The sequence below is a fragment of the Eimeria tenella genome, genomic scaffold (genome assembly GCF_000499545.2).
Source record: "Eimeria tenella Houghton genomic scaffold, Eth_scaff31, whole genome shotgun sequence".
Classification (NCBI taxonomy): domain Eukaryota; phylum Apicomplexa; class Conoidasida; order Eucoccidiorida; family Eimeriidae; genus Eimeria; species Eimeria tenella.
This window is the reverse complement of record NW_013542966.1, coordinates 202,459-223,501: the sequence shown is the minus strand read 5'-3', so window position 1 is coordinate 223,501 and position 21,043 is coordinate 202,459. Positions and strand designations below refer to the sequence as shown.

At 53.4% G+C, this 21,043-nt stretch overlaps 3 protein-coding genes across 3 annotated transcripts; 1 reads left to right on the top strand and 2 right to left on the bottom strand.

The window, feature by feature from the left end:
* Positions 1–613: 613 nt before the first annotated feature.
* Positions 614–8,655, bottom strand: ETH_00015445 (Nucleotidyltransferase family protein, related; the record flags this gene model as incomplete). Its single annotated transcript, XM_013376053.1, has 9 exons — positions 614–838; positions 952–1,041; positions 1,196–5,156; positions 5,312–5,826; positions 6,195–6,287; positions 6,486–7,666; positions 7,787–7,975; positions 8,167–8,292; positions 8,466–8,655. 9 exons carry the CDS (start codon positions 8,653–8,655, stop codon positions 614–616), a joined length of 6,570 nt encoding a protein of 2,189 aa, XP_013231507.1.
* An 8,251-nt stretch (positions 8,656–16,906) lies between these two features.
* On the top strand, positions 16,907–18,556 carry ETH_00015440 (microneme protein, putative; the record flags this gene model as incomplete). Its single annotated transcript, XM_013376052.1, has 1 exon — positions 16,907–18,556. The coding sequence occupies one exon, from the start codon at positions 16,907–16,909 to the stop codon at positions 18,554–18,556; it is 1,650 nt and encodes a 549-aa protein (XP_013231506.1).
* Positions 18,557–20,172: 1,616 nt separating this feature from the next.
* ETH_00015435 (uncharacterized protein) lies at positions 20,173–20,748 on the bottom strand (the record flags this gene model as incomplete). Its single annotated transcript, XM_013376051.1, has 1 exon — positions 20,173–20,748. One exon carries the CDS (start codon positions 20,746–20,748, stop codon positions 20,173–20,175), a length of 576 nt encoding a protein of 191 aa, XP_013231505.1.
* Between the last annotated feature and the right edge of the window lie 295 nt (positions 20,749–21,043).

Genomic DNA, 21,043 nt, shown 5'->3' with positions numbered 1-21,043 from the left:
TTGATCAGGAGGGCTTCTTTCTTAGACTTTTAGATCACTTGGGACTAGAGCAATCAACAAGAACCTGCTTAGAGCGTTCGCAGACCTTTGCGTATCAGATAACCTGGGATTTAGTGTTTCTGTTTCGTGGTAAGCAATTAGCAGTACCCCTCTGCCTACAGCGCCGCGCCTCTAAAGGGTTCAGCCTGGTGTCACACAAAGTAAGCTTCTTTAATGGGTCCTCAGCAATCCTTCACTTGCATCAAAAATTAGACGGAAAGGAAGAGGTCTCAGCTAGCAGCAAAATCATGGGGCAGCGTCTCCCTCGAAAAAAATTCGTCCTCAAAAACTCTCCGAGCTTCCCGAAAATGAGGCAGCAACACTTCTTGCTGCAGCCGTCGTCTGTGCAGCCGTTGCAGCAACGGCTTCAGCTTGAGTGACTAAATGGGTGACAAGTAAACGCAAGCCTTCGTTTGCATCCGTACGCCGCTGCTACATCTATTGCAAAAGCTCCACCGCCCACTAAGCTCGCGATGTTGTTGCTCTAACAGCAACAGCAAGTGGCAGCACCAACAAGCTGTGTAGCATGGCTTGCAGCCTTACCTGCCACTCTAATATTCATACAAACCGCTATTTACGGTGGAGAATCCGACGGCCTTGCTGCTGCTTTTGCTGCGGGAGCACCGAGATCACTTCCGTGGCCACTGTTCGTCACCCCTTCGCCGCTCGAATTTTCTCTCTCTTCTCTGCTGGCCCTGAAATTGTCAGGCTGAGAACTCTGTTGTGGCGCTTCTGCTGCAGCAGCCTCCCCACTCCCCTGTGAAGCCTCCTGCTGAGGTCGCTCCTGTTGTAGCAGTAGCTGCAAAAACCACAGCCCAACATTGCAAATGGTGCAACCTCAGCAATATTCATGACAGCAAACTGGCAACAGTGGTTAAAAGTGGAACACAGAAAAGGAGGCAGTGTAGTCACCTGCTGCACTGCTAGCAAATGGGCTAGCTGGGTCTTCGCATGTCTCCCCGACGCAGATGACTTCTTGCGCTCGCGCTTGCTTGTGGCTGTCTGTTCTCAAACGCACGCCCATACGAACCAGCCACCATGCACCCTCAGCATAATGCACCGCTGACGCCTATCAGACTCCCTCTTCCCGCTACAGCAACACCAGCAGCAACAGGCCAATCCAGCTGCAAAATCAACAAGTATCTGCAATGCTTACCCGCCATTCGGCTGCGTCTTGAAGAGCTGCCACCTGTTGCTTGGCCACAAGCAGAGCCTTTGCCTTGTCTGCCGTGCTGAGCAGTGCCACATCTTCCAACTTGAGGGAGAGCAGGTCGCTCGTTAGGGATGGGGCCTCCCGCTGTTTAACAGAGGGGCCCCTGTCTGAAAGAGGGGCTGCAGCAATCCCCCAGGGTGGCCTAGGACGCGCTTCATTTGATGAGCCCCCAGACGGTGGGTCCGTTGATGGTGGAGGTCCCGGCCGCCACAGTCCCGTTGAATCTCCAGCCCATGAATGACCTCTAGAAGACGGTGTAGAAAACCCATCCCACTGCTGCTGCTGCTGATGCTGCTCTGTCATCTTGAAAGCCTCATCTGATTCCTGCCCGCCAGCGTCAGATCCCCAAGGAATCACACGGGGGCTCCCCGGAGCGCCCCCAACAGCCCATTTAGGGGCTGCCGCTTTCCCCTGAGGGTCCTGCGCCGGTAGATCAGAGGCTAAGAGACCCCCCCACTGAGGCGTCAACTTTCTGTGCTCTGCAGGCTGCTTAGAAAGCCCACGAAGGTCATCAATGTGACCGCAGCTTTCTCCTTGTGCTACTGGTGGTGTCGCTGCTGCTGTTGCTGAAGAGGCTCTCAAAGGCTCCTCCATGGGAGCGCCTACGCGGACCTGACCCTCAGACGGCGCCTTCTGTGAATATGCTCCTCTGGAAAACGGCGAAGACGGCCTCGCTGCAGCCGACGCTGGACGGGAAACTACTGTGCCAGCAGCCGAAGGCGATGCTGCCACTGCTGCCGATACCATTGCTGCTGGAATGGGGGTACCTCGCGTTCGAGGGGCACCCACAGACGTAGGTGTCCCAGCTGCAGGGGCCCCCACTACGGCGGCCCAATTACGCCTACCGGGGGCCCTCTGAGGTCCTTCCGCCTGGCTTTCTGAGACTACCAAGGCCCCACTGGGAGTAACTGGAGGAGGAGGAGGTGGCGGTGGTTGCTGAGGGGGTTCTGGGATGCCCCATGAAGGCATCCCTAGAGCCCCTCCCGTTTGCTTGGACATTCCATCGCGGTAGCGAGCATTTCTGCCGGCGGCAGCAGAAGGCGTCGTCACATGCAGCCCTAAACCCTGCAACACCGCATTGGGGCCCATTCCCCTTGGGCCCCTTAGAGGCAGTGAAATCCCTCCACGAGAAAATATCCCTCCCGGTTGGTGCTGCTGTTGCTGGTGAGTCCAGGTACTGGGAGTGGGTGGGGCCCCTTCTGCCCCCCAGTGAGGGCTCTGAGCGTCAGCCGTCGCCTGGGGGAGCTTCCGTGGAATTCTCATGCCTCTGGGTTGCGCGCTCCTAGTGTTATTGATGATGCTGCTTCCGGGGGGTGCTGCAAAGTTCCAGTCACCGGAAATTCTTCGATGTCTCTCGTTTAGAGGCACTTCCCCCATACTATCGGGAGCGTCACTGGATACGGGGGCATGTGCGTCTTCTCGCTCAGGGTCCCCGCCTGCTCGGTGGTGCTGCTGGTCTTGTGGCCTCCCACAAGGTGGAGGAGAAGCTGATCGGCCCTGATGGCCTGTCAGAGCCGCAACATAGGAGCCGCTACATGCCGGGATATCATGCTGCTGCAGCAGCTGGCGCTGCTCGAAGCCTACGGCGGCAGCTGCTGCTGACCGTTCCCCAAGAACTGCTGAGTCGGTTGTGCTGCTGCTGCTGCTGTTGCTGCTATTGCTGCTGCTTCTCCGTTCCTCAGCAGATGCTGATGCATGCCTGGGAGCGTTCAGAGAGCGCTGAGGCTCACTCACGTCGCCCATCGGCGCCGAAGTACTCCAGCCCCCGGGTCTCCTTGGAGTCCCTTGGGCTTCTTTAGGGATGTTGGGACGCGGTCCCCCGAAACCTGAATTCGACACGTATCCCCGACCTTGCTGCTGCTGCTGCACCCTTGCTGCGACAACAGTGGAAAAGGCCGGTAGATGGCGCCCGTGCTGGTAGCCGATGGCACCCACCGAACCTACGGGCCCTCCTTGGCGAGCCGCTCCTCTGTGTAGGCGTCTCCTGCTGATGCCTCCTACGGGAGACAAGTCAGCAGCCGCTGCAGCAGCAAGCGAAGGAGAGTTGGTGTCATCTCCACGCCAGTGGGAGACAGCGCTGGCCCCGAGAGGGCCCCCTGCTGCAGCCGAGGAAATTCCCTCCAAGGGCCCCCCAAACAATGCCGCCCGGGTGGAGAACGGCCGTGCAGTTTGCCAGAAAGGGTCTCTGCTTGGGGGAAGTGCCTGCATATGATGGTGCTGCTGCAGATGCTGCAGTAGTAAGTGGTGCTGTTGGTGCTGCTGCTGTATGCTGTTCCGACCCCCCGTAGCTCTGTGGCGAGTCAAAGAGAATGGATGCGTCTTCCTCATGCGGTCGTTGTAGGACCCGCGGGAGCCTCGCGGGGCTCCCTCAGCTCCTGTTCTATGCCCCCCTCCCCGAGCTTCCCAGGGGGTGCGTCCCAGGCTGCAGGCACTTCTCGGTGACCCGATGGAAGGAGGTCCGGCAGCAGCTCGAACATCATTGGCGTAGCTGCCAGCGCTACTGTTCCGCCTGCACCCCCGTGTGCAGTACGGGAGAAGTATCTGAATGGTGATTGCCGCTTCTGCTGCTGCTGCCGCCTCGATTGGCAGCACAGCTACTTCAGACACACCGGGCATTGGCGGCCCTGGCCTAGGCCCTACCCAGCCTTCTTCCGCAACTCCTACTGACGCGTCACTGCTGCTCGACAGGGGCACAGCACAGTCTTCCGCAGCAGCTGCTACTGAAGAAGCAACAGGTTGATGGCTACAATTGCAGAGACGAGATCCAAAGGCGTTCAGAGATGCACATGCGTAATGGAGGCCACCCTTCCTGGCGGTTGTCCGGGGAGGCCCAGAGTGACTGCCATCTCCCGGGAATTTGCACAGAAGCTGACACAGAGCCAACAAGCCCCTCAGTTCTTCTTCAGCAAGCCTCAGATTCAGTTTATGCGCGGGATGAGCCAGGTCCTGCTGTTGGTGCTGCTCCTGTTGCTCCCCATATTGCTGCCGAGCAGACGAGTGGTTTGCCATCAACGGAGGAGCCGACGCCCCTTCTACTTCAGGAGACCCACGAACTTTCTCGTCAGGCCTTTCTGCACACTGTCCGCTTTCGCCTGTCTCAACCGCCCCACTATGCACTGATGCAGTGGCCACAGCCCCTGTAGGCCCCTTGGACGACAGTTGAGGCTTCTGAGAATCCTCAGAAGGCTCCGGCGGCAAGCTCCCGGAGCTTACACGGGAATCTGAGGGGGGCTGACCATCCGATGCACCTAGCGACGCCCCTGTTTTCGAGCGTAGGCACCTTAAAAATTCTGCATAAGGGTCTCTCGTGGGACAGGGGACCTCATCGTCTTCAAGAGCTCCCCTGGGGTACTGTGATGGCCCCTTGCTCAGTCTTAAGAGGATTAGCGGCTTAATCTGTGGCTGTAGAGCCTGCCGGTGTCGCAGGCGCTGAAGGTAGCTGTAGCTATTCTTGAAAACCAGGGACTTGAAAGCCTCCCCGTCTCCTCGCTGCAGCACTGCGGTGAGGGTGGCATGACCCCTCTTCAGAGCATCTACTAGTCTGATAAAGGCGGGCTCGCTGACACTCCTGCCCAAGTTGTTTGTGTTTAACAAAGGGTCCACCACATTGATGCAACGCAATGTGAAGCCACCAGCGGCCCCAGCACGGGGCGGTGCCCGCGGGTGAAAAGGAGGAACAGCGAAACCACCTGGGAATCCCCGAGCACCTGACTGAGACCAACGATTCATCGGAGTCGCTGGTCCGCTTACGCGCCCACTGCCACTACCGCTGCTGCTGCTGCTGCTGCTGCTGCTCACGGGAGCAGTGGGGGAGCTCGGATCAGGCCAGTCAAAAGACTGGCCGCTTCGGTAGGCCCCTGGAAAACGTGAAGTGCCCCCCATGCCTCCGTAGCACATGCGAAAGCTGCAACAAAACATAGTGGCAGCAATAACAAAAATGAGCGAATGGCTTGCATGTTCTGATTTGAAGTCTGTAGGCCTGCAACAAAAAGAGCAAGCAGAGACAAACACAAAACTGGAATACCCGCAGCTGCAAATATTACGAGTCGCCCGACTCACCGCCTCCTGCACTCTTCTACAAATGCAAAATTTGCTATGCACTTGCAAACGTGGCTTGTGACTGCATCCCGCGGGATCCCCCTTTCAGGCTGTATGTGCTGGGCGACAAAGGCCAGGCGTTCCAGTCTCGGATCTCCGTCTCTGTGGTTGCCGCTGCTGTGTTCTGACATTTCCAATAACTCATTCAGAAACGGCATCTGCTGCAAGTGCAGCTGCTGCTGTTGAGGTTCACATCCTTCCTGCTGCAGCTGCTGCAGCAGCATCGCCTGCTGCTGCTGTTGCTGCGTAGCGAGGCGCAGCAGCCACAAGGGGAGGGGTCCTGCCGCAGTGGCAGCGAAGGCAGCCCAGTCAAAACTAGAGAAGTAGGAGAGGAACGCCTGGAGAACCTGGAGAGGACTTTGAAGCCTTGCGGGAGGAAGGCACGAGAACAAGTGCAGCACCAGCACCTCTAAGCAGTATGATGCCAGGAGACCCGACCGGCTGCCAAGTAAATGACTCTCATACGCCATCCACGCCTACAAACAAAAACTCGACAGATGAAAAATCAAATTTTTCAGGAGCCGCGCTGACAAACAGAGTTCCGGCCATGGAGAAAAGACAGCATGGAAAGCCATCAAGCAAGAAACAACAGCCGCAACACCTGTTTCCAAATAGCTCTGGTTGCAACAAGAACTGCTGTCTAGACGTGAAACCATTCAGCGCAGCATCAGCACTGCCCCGTTCTCAAAACCAGATTTGCGTGACCCGTTAAATGGGCTGTGGTGTACCCGCAAGACCCCCTAAAGCGAAGCGAGCCCTGACACAAGGCCCCCATCAAGCAAAGAAAAACAACTTCAAGTCTGTCAGTGGAAACCTCTGCAGCAACAAAGAAGCAACGCCTCACCTTGACGAGGATTACAGACCGCTTGAAAAGGTGGTACCGACCAATGCGGCGGTCCAGTAGCTCCAGAAGGGCTAAGGAGCAGCAGCCACCAACCTGAAGGGAAATTAAATTCAAAGAAGCACATACATCAACAGATACAACAGATAAATGCCAGGCATGCATATCCCCTTTTCCTGCCTGGCGGGTTCGCTCTTTCAGTTTCTCCTTTCTTTAGGAAGCTTGTCACTAAGCCTCCCGTTGCAGCACTTTGGAGCTTCCTTTTGTGCCCTGTCAGACTGGGATAATCCTTACTTTGTTCACTGACAAATCCACAGCCAGGCTGTCCACTTCAAGCTTCAAAATCTTCACGTCGGCCTTCACCAAATGCACATTCCGTATGCGAGGGCCCCGGCTTCCCCGCCCCCCGGGGCCCCCCTGGCCCTTGGGAGCATCGAGGGTTCCGGCGACTCCTGAAGAGTCTCTGACAGAACCCTGGGATTCAACTTTCAGGTCTCCCCGTCTAAATCTTAGGTGGAGATACACCAAGAACGCCTCACTCTCTTCTTCCCCCTCCACCACTCCTGTCTCGGGAGAAAATGTTATCACGCCAACATCCAAATCCCCGTCTGGCAAATAAGTCAGCAAAGGAAAAGACCCGTAACGCAAAACAGCCACACATATGTCGGACAGACACCGCACGCTGCTGTTGCTGTTACTGGTGGCGCTGCTGCTGTTGCTGTTGCTCCCTCTTGAGACGTTACCGCTACTGCTACTACTGGGCACGTTGCTGGCGCTGAGGCTACCGCTGCTGCTGCTGCTGCAATCGCAGCTGCTGCTGCTGGGATCTTCCGTCGAGGCCTGAATTGACGAAGGGAGCAAAGAAGAGTTATCAGGCACAACGCCAGACAAAGCACCTGCACCCCACTCTGGCGCAGCTGCTGCTTCTGCTGTAGCTGCTCCTGTCAGCGCTGCTGCTGCAGTGGTGGGCGAAGGTGACGAAGACACCGAGAAAAAAGAGGACGGCGAGTCAGCACGAGCCCTGCAGCAGCTCGAAGATCCCCTGCACGCACGTCCTTCCGACTGTTGTTGTTCATTCTGCTGCTGCTGATGCTGATGTTTATCATGATGTGGCCGCAACGCCTGGGGAGGCAGCAGCACTGCATCTCCCGCCTGGGGGAGCCGCTCCTGCAAGGGCTCTCGTGATGGATTTCCTGCTGCAGCACCTTCCGGTTGTGGTGGGTCCTGCTGCTGCAGCGCTGGTGGCTGCTTCTGTTGATTGCTCTGGTCTTCCTGCTGAGTCAGTTGCGACCGCTGGTCCGATGAGAGCAAGAGCTGTATTTGCTTTTGCTTCTGAAGCTCTTGATGCTGTTGCTGCTGCCGCAACTCCTGCTGCTGCCGCAACAGGACTCTGAAGTCCGTGAAGGCTTCGATGATGGCATCGCGGAGGTGCTCAAATGCCTCAGCCCGAACCCTCGACCGCTCCTCGTTTGGGCCTGCAAAGCACGCACAAAGACTATTTACTGCCTCGACAGACGTTGCTACAGAAGAATCGCGAAGAAGATTCCGCAGGATGCGTTGCGTCCATGTGTTTCATGAGTTCCCGAACCACGTACCAAGGGCAGAAATGAAGTCATCTGCAAGAGCATCAAAGTCAGCTGGCACCGGAGGCAGCTCCATGGCTGCTGCTGCTGCTGCTGCTACTGCAGCTGCTGCGTCAGCAACTAGTGCTGCCGGCGTCACGGCTGGAGGCAGACCGCGCCGGAGGCTCTTCGCCTCATGGCTTTCTGAGGTGTTGCTGTTGCCTAGGTGTCCAACCAAACAAGATTATACCATGGAGCGGGAGCAGCGATAGCAACAACGCCAGCAGCGGCAGCAGGCGACGACAAGCGCCGATCCAATCGCTCACAGTGGGAGGATGGCCCGCTGGTCCTGTCGCCTTAGAAGTGAGCAAGTTGTGACTCTGAAAGTTTTCGTCCTCAATATGGGTACTTACTCTTCTCGTCCCTCTTATCGTCGCTGTTGCAGTAACTGCCGCCGCTCCTGGAGCGCATGCAGTTGTTGCTAGACAGGAAAGCGGCTACGGGACCGCCACCCCTGTGTCTGCCGAGAATGTAGGGATCTTGAGTAATTAGAATGTCAATGAAAAGGCGTGGATAACCATGGCTTCAGAGAGGAAGGGGCCCCCACCGACTCATCTGCTGCTCGGGGCCTGGGATCTTCAGCAGCAGCAGCTGCTGCTGTAGCTGCTGGTGCTCATGCTGCAGTGGTGTCTGTAGTCTAGTGTAGCCTGACTGCTGCCGTTAGGTTCCCGTTTCTTGTGTAAAATGCATTTGCCTATGACTTGATCTACACATATTACAATTGTTGCTGTCGCTCCTTTAGCTGCTGCTGCTGCTGCTGCTGCAGTGTAGTCTGGTTGAAGGGGCTTGGTCAGGTTGAGCGGAAGGAAAGCCTCCTGGCTTGTGCTGTCACCGTCTTGCATTTTTGGACTTGGCAGTTGAAATACCACCATATCTCAGTACGATGACGCAAGAGAGACCGCCCCCAATGTGGGCGGAAACAGGTTTTCTGTGCTCGCACGGACATGAGCGCGCTATTCCGCTGTAGTTGTATCTGCGTTCTGCACCTCATTCAATTCCCCTACATTCCGCGGTTCTACTTAACGACGTGCCTTTCCCTTCCAGCTCACTGAGGCTGCTACTACAACCGCACCACAGTTACGCGAATCAGTTTGCGCATTGGCTGTTCCTGCACAGCGTTGAGAGGGCTATGATTTTGCATGTGTGCTCTTGCGTTTGGTGTAGTTGTGGTTCACACCTCTTGTAAATTTTTGTGCACATTGTCTCTCTGGGGAAGATTCAGGCAGCAATAGCGTGCCGCGAACCTCTCGCAATTACGCTCCATGTCGCGTGGCTCATTTCTAGCGGTCCCCTTGTCTCCGGAATGAACAAAAGTCTTGCGTATATGGCAGCTCATGAGCGGACGCACTGCAGATACATTAACTCATGCGGCAGGGATGGGGGGAGTTGTAGGCCCAGGTCAGGTGACTACAGGGGAGTTTCCGCCCCAATGCCCTAGTGGCTTTAGCCTGCATTCCTGTGTTGGGCATCCATGGCACTGGCAGTGGCTGCTACAGCTCCCAAGAGAACTTTTACTGGTGTCATCTCCCCGGAGAAGTCTCTCTGATGTCGTTGTAGCCGCTTGGTTTGATGCTCCTGGTGCAGAAATGGCAGCTGTTCTTCCCACAGTGAGAGTATGCTCAGCAAACCCTGTAGTGCCGGGCACTACAAAGAAACACAAGCGTGGTCTTCTGAAGGGGCCAAAATCAATCGTAAGACTGCTAAACTAAAATGTAGGCGATATTTTTGAAAAGCGTAGAGCGATTAGAGTGGCGTGGCCCTGTACACCATGCTTCACGGCCCAGGCTTGAAGCAGGCCTGGAATGACTGCGCTTCCTACAACAAGTAGTCGCACCCGAATTACTTTGGACCGCCTAAAGGTTACTTAGTGAGTGAGCCTGTTCAACAGATCAGAAGAAGTGATAGCATTGTTGAGCCACATACACTATACAATTGCACAGCAACAATATACCAACTGTCAAACCATGCCATGCCGGGCGGGCACACAAAACTCAGAATCGCAACAATGAAACTGAATTTCGTTCTACAGAAGAAGGTACGGAAATGTAGGAGCATGCACATAGGAGAACCCTAAGAGAAGAGTGAAAACTGGAGAGGGCGTGGCTGCCTTAGTGGCATCCAAGGTCCCACGGCTCATTCATAGGGCCTAAGATCAGGAAATGGACAGTGCCGGCAAAATTCTTACAGCGGGCCTCCTAAGATGCAATATGGGCTTGTGGGACAGGTAGAAAAGTGAGAATGTTCCTCCGCTTGGCACGAATGGAGCATATAAAGTCACGGATACCTCCTAGTGAATGGGCAAAAGGAATAAGTCAAAGTTAAAACGAACAACGCTAAACTATTCCTCCAGCTCTCTTTCGTGGCGTGTCTTGGGAAGTAATAATGGCCTTCCCTAATAGAGGGCAAGTGTGCGATCTAACACAGTGCAAAGACGGCTACTTGCTGCTACTACCTCAAGGGCGTCATTCATGAGGTGTTACGAAGCGGCACACAGGAGAAATATCTGGATAAGGAGCCAGGACTGTAATGGGTCCTGTGAGAGGCGACGCCTCAGATGGAGTCAGTGAACACAGAAAGGCATTAATTTTTCAATGCGCAGTCTTTGCTGGCGACGAATAAGAGAAGCATGGTGCGAACCTCAATGGCGCAATAGCAACAAGACACGATCGGCATCGCTCAAGCTCTAGTTTGCGACTCCGGAGACGTGGAGTCAAAAAAACAACATCGACAGCAATATGTGAATTGCGCTCACATTCACGAACAGAAGTTTGCCGTCAAGGGCAGAAACTGGATCAGAGGAACTGCTGGACAGTCAGCTTAAGAGTTGAAAATAGTGCTAGCTTGAAGCCAGGTGCCCGCCTCCTACGATTAGTCGCCACTGTGCCTTACTGGTGGTGAAAGCAACAAAATGAAGACCAGAGTAGCGAAGGCCGTGGCACAATGTGCAATATGGAAATGAAAACAGCCGTACAAGTTTAGGTCACTGGCTACTTTTCAGTACTGTTGTCACCCAATGGTAAGTCACCAGGCAGCACTAGCTTAGCCATTGCAGGGCTATGGCTCTAGTCTTGGCCATCCCTTAGTACCTGCGTGTTTACAATGATTGAAGACGCGCCTTTGCATATCGGCAATATAGCGATAAAACTAATGGTGCCCTGTGGCCTGTAAGGTTTTCGGGTGAGTTTTTCTGGGATTCTTCCTGTAGGATTTGCTATTTGGAATGATTGATTTACATGACATACGACAGCCTGGCAGATACAATCTGGTAAGCTAAGAACCTAAGTGTATTGCAGATGGTAAGAACCGCTTGTAGTACGCGTGAGCCAAACATGAAAAAAATACGGCTGTCACGGAGGGGAGCGAGTACAGTCATGCGCAGAGCAGGCAGGCGGCAAACTCCCACGGAAGGTGATGTACATGAATTTGGAGGTGGCTAGACTCCCACTTTCAAAATGCAACAGTTCGAGTCGCATTCGAGAGCAAAGCTTACAGTGGGTATGGAGAGGTCAGTATGGCAGGCATGCATAAGCTCGGACCATCTCTGTGATTTTGCGCAAGCGTTTAACCTCACACTGGCTCTCTCCTCGTTGGGCAGTGACGTCGCCCCCTGTCTCCATGGGAAACGGCAAGGAATTAACATAGGTGCTCTCCTAGTGGACAACAAGGCAGGGCCTTAATAGCCCGTTTTTACTGCGCCATAAAGGCGAAGTGTGCTGAATGACGAGTAGCCGCCAAGGTCCTGTACTGTGCTTGTCTGCTATCTCTTTAATGAAGAATTGTAAACAGTGTAATCGTCGGGCACAACCAACGGTGCGCCTCTCGTACTGGACTGAAATCGACCAGCATTCTCTCGATTCCAGGAAATAGTGGATACAATCGATTCCACCGCTTGCTCCAGAGCGTCTGTCCGTTTCGAGTCGTTAGGCAACCTGCCACTGCTTGACGGCAAATTTTACGTCCTGTGCCGCCTTGACCTATTCGAAGCTTACGGTGCTGTCTTTTTTTTATTGACATTCCACTTCACGTGAACGAATTCTCATACCAGCATGCTGGAACCTGGAGGAAATTTTTTGTTGTTTTGGTGTGCTTGCCTGCTACATCTTGGTAGTCCGCCGCCGTTGGGAATACTTTTCTGCAGGTCGCAAGATAGTCTATAGCCATGTGAATTAAGATTACGATTGTGCCCTGGTTCATTTCTAAGACTGCATGTCCCGCCACTGTTTTCCGTTGCTGGTGGTCGTCGCCGGTGTTCTCTTGACCCCCAGTAGCGATGTGTTATTCTGTTGCTCAGTAGCAGAGAAACCATTTCAAGATTCCGTTAAATGCAAGCGCTCTGGTAGTTACACCTTTGGGGCTTAATCGCCCTCAAACAGAAGGCTCTGTAGCATTGCAGAGTAGCAGTGGCGACTGCAAGATATTTGTGTTGGACCACTACGCTTCCTCATATTTTGCAGGGGGAACAGCAAACATAACACAGCTGATCATAAGGACAGGATTCATCAATTTCGAACGGGGGTACGGCAAGGACAAGTGTCTAACAAAACTCACCGTGGCTTTCGCGTTTACTCGTTCGAAATTGATAAGCTCCGTCCTTTACAGTCACCTATGATCTGGCAACAGCCAGGGTCTTTTAGCTATAAGCTTTCTAATAATGCTTTATGCGTAGAATAGCAAGTGCTACAACCTTACGGGGTTGTACTGGCCAACATTGTAGAGCCACGCACTACAGAAAGGTCTGCCAGGTAAATGAGGCCCATTAGCTGCGAATTCAATTTGATGCTGCAACACTAGTTCGCTTACTCAAGCATCTTGAGTCCTCAACGATAGTGCATCCCTAAAGTGAAATTGTTTCTATGACCCTGAAATTATGTTATTTCTTAGTGTAGCCTGTAAAGTGATGGGGTGGCGAAGCTGGTGATACTGGTGGGTGTCACGGCTAATGCGGAATTTGACAGAAAAATCCGAAAGTAGTCGAGCCAAAGGCAAGGGTTCCCTTTAACGCTCTAAAAGCAATGCATATGTATTGTTCGCAACACTCGCTATAGTGGATTTAGACCACCCAAACGGCTCTCTTCGTTGCCTGGTCTTACGAGATATGGAACCACTGCGAATGAGGTAGACCAGAATGTGCTGCAAGAACTTCATTTTACAGTGCTTCTGAGGGTATTTACTACTAAAAATCTGTACTGACATGAACGAGAACAGTTTGGGTGAGAAAAAGCCATGGGGAAGCTTCCCTCGGGCGGCATCGCACGTAAACGCCTCTGTATAATGTTGCGAGTGCGCAAGGAAAATTTTTCTGGCATTTTTTCTTGTATGCCGCTGAAAGAGAGCTCAGGAAGGGTCGTGGCCATTCGTTTACTAGGGCCATTGCCCAAAATTGTTTATGGCACTACGTTTGCCGTGGTCTTTATTACCCTCTTTGCCAGTTGTGCACGATCAATCCCCTCAGATAAGCTACAGGTGTCACCTTTGGCATTCATGTGATATTGCCCGCAGCAATAGTGTCTAATAATGGTCCACACCCCGTAGTGGTTATACTGCGTGATTTTTCCAAGATTAAGGGCGTACGCAAGAAATCCTGTAGGCCAAGTTACTTCAAGAAATTCTTCTGGTGATTATTTATGTGGAAGCGCCTTTAGCCAGTGACGATGGCTACGAATGGGGCCTTCGGCCGTATCATGAGCCGTTACCTGTGCAATGCATACGGGGATCGGCCTTAGGTACACTTCATTTTATGACTGCAGAGCTGCTTTATAAACAGCTTGCCCCTGGGATGTCTTCTGTTTGATTAAGGTGTGTAAACAGCGGCCACACTATATATGGCACTGCAGGATATGCTCATGCTGTATTTGACTGGTGCTGTGGGCAACGAGAATCGAATTCTCAATGATCCAATGCGTTCATATTTTCAAAAGTGCTGCAGTTGTGATCAAAGCTCATGTGGTTAGACTGTAAATGCTGCCTATTCAAGCTGGCACCTTTCTACATGTGCCCGTGGGTGGCTGCTGGCACGTTTATCAGTTGGATCATATCTCTATTCCAGCTTTTCAAGTCCAAGAAATAGCGACCAGTAACCGTACGAGTTTATGGACTCTGTAATGGAATTGATATTCCTGCCCAAGTTGGTTACCTCCAACCTTAGGGGCCTCCAGCTAACTAACAGATATTGGGGGGCTCCTGTAGTGCACAGGCACTACAATCGGGCTTGCGGGTGACCTATAGAAGATAGCTAGCTAGCGACCTACAAGGGGTCGCAACACTGGAGGAGGGCAGGACCCTCCAAATAGGATCAAAGTAAGGCAATTTGTTTGCGAATTAACATGCATACACTAGAGGTGCCTGGAAATGCGTGGAGACTGGGGCTGGCGATAGCGCCAGGACCAGTGCAGGCCTCCCCACAGCGCCTAGGAGGCGAACACCCCGAGTGGGGCGGATTGGACGATAACAGATTTTGGAAAACTTAAGAATAACTGTATTTTGATATATATATAGGCTACTGTTTCAAGGAAATAGGCCAACGTTAGGTGCCGATGATAGGCCCTGCTCGAGGGGGCAGGTAGCAGCGTAGTCGCAGCAGTAGGCGCTGTGCACTACAGCTCCAAGGCTGCTAGTGTAGTACAACGCGTTCTCTGCTTCCACTTCGGTACGTCCTGGCGCACGAATAGGGCGAACTTCTGACAAATCCTCTATATTCGACACATATCTCATAAGGGAACACCAAATAATCAATATCCCGTCATCTTTCGCGTCTGCCAGTCGAACCTTCTTAAAAGCCGAGAACCATAGTTCTGACTCTCCTGACCCGCTTGAGGCGATACCACACACCAGTGCTGGCGTCATCGCCAGCCCCAACTGTACGGTATCCACAGACACTCCTGGTCTACACATGCTATCTTGTTTATAAATGGACTTACTGCGTTACTGATGAGAAGTTATCTGCGTTCTTTAAGTGTACTAAAGGCTTATAGATCACCAGCTAGCTAACATCTAAAGGGCATTAGGAAGCCGCCTTGCAGTGCCTGCGCAGTTCAAGGGCTCTGCTGTGAGATACAGGTAAACTGCGACTCCTGTATAGTGGAGATTCTTGTAGGCTAGTTTCATCTTTGAGCGCCTGTAAAGGAAATAAGGCCGCTGTGGCTTTCGTCCAGTGGCAGCCAGCAGGTTGAAAGCAACTGTGGAGAGGAAGAGGCGCTAGCTGCATTCAGCAGGGCCACTCAAGGAAGGACTGCGTCGGCCTTAGTAGTTAGCAAGTGAGACGTGCTTTGTCCGCATCTGGATCTACTCACTTGAACTACGTGAAGTGTACCACAGCATCGCAGGCCTCAGGGGCTTGCCATACGTATAAGCTGTCGTGCAGAATTCGTTATCCAAGCCAGTTCAGCAAGGACTCGTTGTGCCTAAAATGCACTGCACTAGCTAAGAAGCCACGGTTCCGTGTCTACAGTAAGCGAGAGCTAGAATTCCGTTAGGCTCGCGCCAAAGGCACGATGAGGAGGAATAAGAATCAAACTGCACCATGAATCTACCTCTATTTAGATCCAAAAATCGTCAGTGTTCTTGGCAGTATCCGCCAGGAACCATGCAATTGGTGCAAAAGCCAAATAAGCTGCTGGTGCGGTACGGACCAGGAGGCCCGACTGGAGCAACGACCATGAATGCAGAGATGCCCACGCATAAAAGCATTCAAACATCGTATGAAAGAGCCCTGAGCGTGAGGCTGGAATTGAAGCTGACGGTTAGGGTGGAGTCCCCAAACCCCCCTGTTAAGTGGCTGACTTACTGCAGTGTCCTAGTCTGGCGCCTTCTCACTGGAGCGGCTTCCTTTCTTTTTTTTAATGAAGGGCTGCTTTGAGCATCGACGGTCCTTTGTTTCCAATTGCATCAACGCAACGAACAATGACCAGCGCAGTCACGGGGGCGACTTGATACATCATTTCCCAGTTATTGGCGGTAAATATGACCCATAGTCTCGTAAAAGTGTGAAGTGCATTGTAAAATATGGCATTTCGGCCTGTTTACGGTTCTATGCGTATATGCAGACGCAGACAGAAAGCTTCGCATGCACCTCTCCATTGGTTTCCGTCACGATTACATAGGCGAAATGAAGCATCAGGGTATCTTTGTGTGCATCTATCCAAAATGTAATACTTCAGTTGAGTTCATGTAAGAACTGCCAATATTTATGGAGTCCTGAGCGCCATTCTTGGATCTCCAGAAGTCATCTGCAGATCGAGACTCATCGCCCGTCCCTGTCGTGAGGCCCGACTGAACGGTTAACACTAGCTACTACAGTTTCGGTAAAACTGCCACAGAGTGGCCTTCTTTTAGATTGAAGTCCAGCGTAAGAAATTTGGAACCAAATTATCTTTGTTTCTGTCTTTGTGCCGCTGCCGAAGTCAAGGAAAGTTTCCGGGCAGCCTAAGACCGTTGTACAGCGCGCAGCAGCACACAAAAGCGGAAGAAACCAGCCTCACTTCCCTTAAATGTTCAGAGTTCCCCAAAAAATGCAATTTTTATTTTCCATAAGATTTTTTATGAATCTGAAGGGTAATTGGAATTGCACATGTCATGTAGGCGAGGCTGCAATACAGTCTCTGGTCTGCTTCGAGCCGCTCGAGTTACTCTGAGGGCATTCAGCACGTACAGCCTCGAAGCGCAGCCTTGTGGCCCAGTGTCACTCTGCATGAAATTTTTAGTTTTGCCCTGGGCTTGCTCAGTGTTAGCCAGGAGAATCACTTCAGGCGGGTGCAGACCCGGTGTCGGGCCTTCGAGAAGATCTTGCCTTTCGTTGCCATTTCGTTGCACTCGCCCTTTTCCACCTATGTGTTTCCGAACTCTGGGGGGAGAGACATACAAGGGGGTGACTTTTCTTACCTCCTTTATCGTTTGCATACCTGTGTCTTGCAGAGTTTAGCTTCCTATCCGGTTGTTTAAACAACCCCTAGACTTCTGCTCCGCTTTTGCTTGCCAAGCTGTCCCAACACAGTTTCACAAACGACCACCACTGCCACCTTGTTGCGATTCCATGGGTCACCATGCACTGAAAACGGCTGGTAGGAACTCAGGGTGGTTTCTCAGGGCTTCAGCAGCATGAGGGGGATTGTTTTGCTGCTGCAATGTGCAGCAACTGCAGCACTAGCAGGAGCTGAACTACAGGTTGGAGGGTTTTTGAGTTTAGTTTATTTCAAACTCCTCCTTTTAAGCTTCGTGGAGGCCAACAATTTGCCGTCTTCATCTTTTCAGTCCCCAATCAATGCTATTTTCAGCAGCAGCAGCAGCGGCAGCAGCCCTGCCAGCTTGGAGGCCGCCCACAGCAACACCTTTGGTGGCAGCAGCAGCTTCAGCAGCAGCCTCATTGACAGCAGCAGCAGCACCGGCACAGCCGAAAGCACAGTCTCCAGCAGCACGGACAACACAGCAACTACCAGCACCACTACGACGACCACCAGCACCACTACCATCAGCGGCAGCACCACTACTGGCAGCAGCAGCACCAATGCCAGCAGCACTGGCAGCAGTAGCACAACAACAGCTGCCCCGCAGCAGGTGCTGTCAGATGAAGAGCGCATAGCGCAGTTGATTGCCGAGGACACTCCCAAGTTGGATTGGTCTGTGACAGAGGGCTGGACTCTGCCTGAAAACAACATTTACCGAAACTATCTGTGCCGATTCTCAGCCCCCAGCGCTCCTTGCTGGGATTCAATTGGCCTCTACGGCAGCAAAAACTTCAAGGGCTGGCCCGTGCCCCTGTACTGCCCGCCTGGGAACTGTTGCGCCTCCGACGTAGATGAACTCATTTGTATGAGTTCCTGCACAGGGGGGGGCTGGGCCGTCATGAGTTCCTCGGAATGTAATTGCAGCAAACACCAACACAAGTGCCCTCAAAACACTGTCTGTGACGAACGAGACACTGGCAACTACGGCGGCGTCTACTGCCGCTGCAAAGACGGCTACGTCGGCGACGGGGTCACCTGCTACCCCGACCCCTGTGCGGACTCCACCAAAAATAAGTGTTCTCCAGGAACCTGCAAGAGCAGGCCCAACGGCAGCGCCTACTGCAAGTGCCCCGAAGGGTACACGTGGGACGGGACAGACCCTTACAAACCCACATGCGCGTTTGTTAGCATGTGCGACGGGGATCCTTGCGGGCCCCCCGAAGCTGTACTGGAGTGCAGGACTGACAAGGCCTTTGAGTACACCTGTGTTTGCCGCCCGGGGTACGAATTTGGCACTGAGGGCACGGTAAAGAAGTGTGTCGCTGCACAAGCCACGGTTACCTGCGCCGACGAACCCTGCGGCACGGAAGGACTGCAGTCGTGTACAGACACCGAAGAAGGCCCGGAATGTGTCTGCGACAAGCACTACAGACTGGTGACCGAGCAGCGGAAAAAACGGTGCATCTTCTCTCCCTGTGAATTCGATCCCTGTGGGGATTCCATCGCAGCTAAGAGCTGCGAGCCCGGCATTTCAACCTACACCTGCGTCTGCAACAAAAACTACAAGCTTGACACCGTCGACGGCCAGCCGAAGTGTGTGGAGGCCACAGTCGATCTCATCCCTTTCATCATAGGGGCAGCAGTTGTGGGCGTGCTGCTGCTGATAACTCTCATCAGCTGCTTCGTCTTGCGGAGGCGAATGCTCAGCCGCAACGCGTTCGAGGCCTACGCACAAGACAACCTCGAAGTGTCCATGGGGGCACACCAAGATGGCATCAACGTAAGTTCCAGCGCGTGGATGTAGCCCCCAAAGCTATCCTAGCGGACGCCCGAGAAGCGGCTGCTGCTGCACAGTGCGACGCGGAAGCAGCAGCTACGTTTCTGGGTATTGGTGGAGCGGCCAGGAATTGCCTTCATCTGGGCAGAGCCACTTGGGGGGGATATAAGAAACAGCGCTTATGTGTCCAACGTAGGGAGAATGGCACTTAAGACCCGTGTAGTAGCAGCTAGCAGACGGAGGCAGAAGGCCTTGAAGGCCAGAGGCATCTGGATGCCGGTGGCATCTTCGTTTTTGTAAAACTGTTCGCTTCGGACAACCCCTAGTGCATTAGTTTCGAGTAAACGTGCAGCTCGCCTCCTTATTGGGCGACGAGTTCTGACGAGGTTGCTGATGATGACTGTTGCGTGTTTACGTTTCTTCTCATTTGTCCTTTTACGTTTACTTTTATAGTCGTCTAGAGGTGGGACGTGGCGTTACCACCCTTGCTGCTGCGAAGCAGCATGTGCAAGAAGCACGAACACAGGCTAATTTCCCTCTCCAGTCCTACCCCAGCTCTTGTTTTCAGTCCACGAGAAACTGTGAGACAAGTCACGAAGATACACAGATAGACTGGGAAGGAGCGGAAGCGCCAGCGTACAGAAAGCAGATAGCAATAGAAGAGCCCATAAAGGCAGGAAGGGAAGCGCCAACACGGCAGAGGGGGTATCAGACAAACGAACGTTAAAGGCAAGCACATGTATCAGAATGGAAATTCATTTGCACAGAAACGCGCAAACCGCAAACGGAAACTGCACGCCCCTTCACGAGATGAGCACAGGCACGCGCAGAAAGCAACAAGCAGGTGCTTCCCACCGCCCTTGCCTTGAGCCTGTCTCAGCAGAATATCTCTCAGTGTCTTTCTGTTCTTATCGATCTCCTTGTGCCGTAGATCCTGTTCCTGTCCCTTTGTAAGTGTACTTCGCGTCCGTGTCGCTGCGTGAATGCTGCAATGGCACTCCCTCTTATGCAGCTGCCACGTCGCAGATACTAGCAGAGGAGGCTCCATTTTCCTTAGGAACTCATTGGTCTACACTAAATAGAAAAGACTTGCACGTTAAGCATATGCAGTTGAACGAGGAGGCCCTCCCGCCACTAGATGTCAGGAGTGCAGGATCCTTCAAACCTATGGGGACCCACTTTAGAGCTGTCTACGCCTGCTCAGCCAAAACAGAATGCATTTGGCTCCAAAACACCCCGGATTGTTCTAGTCTGTCGAGCCTGTCTAATTGCCCGCAGCAGAAGGTGCTGCTGCTTACTTGCTCAAGGACCGATGCACTGCAGCATCTGTGGTGTTGCTTCAGCGGCTAGAGGTTCGTTTGAGAGCCCCTTTGCGATAAAAAGAACCCTAAAATAAGTGACAAGGTTTGCAGGAAACTGTTGGTGTCTTTCTACTTCGTTTCAGGAACATGGGGCTTCGGACGAATCGCCACAGTAGCAGCGGCTGCTGCTGCTGTTGCTTCTGCTGCTGGAGGTGTTGTTTGCTGCTGTTTGGCCGCAACTGCTTGTGTGGCTCCCTGGACTTTGTTTGTATTGTTTAACGTTTTTGTTGGTTTTATGCATGCACATTGGGGGCCTTGGGGGTTCCTCATACCTCCTGCTGCCTATCGCACGAAAGCGCAACTTGCCGTTGCTGCTCCCTCCCACTGTAGCCGCTGAAATTTGCGGATGATTGTGGGACCCTCGGGCTGTTGGCTATGATTTTTGCATTTCAGTTTGCTTGAGGAGCCGTCCTGTGAGACACTGTTGGTAGTGGGAGGCTCTCCACGGGCATATAGGACGACGCCCAGGAGAGGGGAAGGGCCCCCCTTTGGGGCCCGGCGGATTGTGCTGTCATTCATTTCAAGTATGAGTAGGCGAGTCAACAGGGGAGGGCCCCCAGAGGCGTCGGGGGGCCCCTGGGAGAATGATAGGCCCCGAGCACGCGACACAGCGCCCAGGGACAGCACGAGACGCACAGTCCTTGTGATGAGCCCGGGGGCCCGCCGGGGGGGACCGCTGGGCTCTCCGGGGTCTCTGGAGTCCTCTGGTAGATTCACAGAAAGGCTTCCAGGGAGCTCCCCAGCAATAAATGCCCGGCAGGGGCCCCCGCCCGCGGAGGCCTCCGTGGCGGGGGCCCCTGGGGGCTCTGGGGGCTCGGGGGGAATGCGGAAGCTTCCCTTCATGGCACTTAGCGACATCATACGGCAACAACATCTGAAAGGAAAAGTGAGTTAGGAGGGGAGGCGGAGGGGAAGCCTCAGAAAGCACTGGGGCCCCCAGGACACTCTGGGGGGCTCCACGCTTTACGGGGAGTCACACTTAACGCTTCTCGCCACATAAGACATTCCAGCGGAACGGCTTGCTGTAGGATGCAAGACAGGGATTTCAGTGTAGACCCGCAAGGGGTTCCAGTGTCCGGGGACCCCCAGAGGGGCCCCCCTTACTCGAAAGGCTGCCTCTAGGGACAAGAACTTGGGGGTTTTCGTAGAGCCC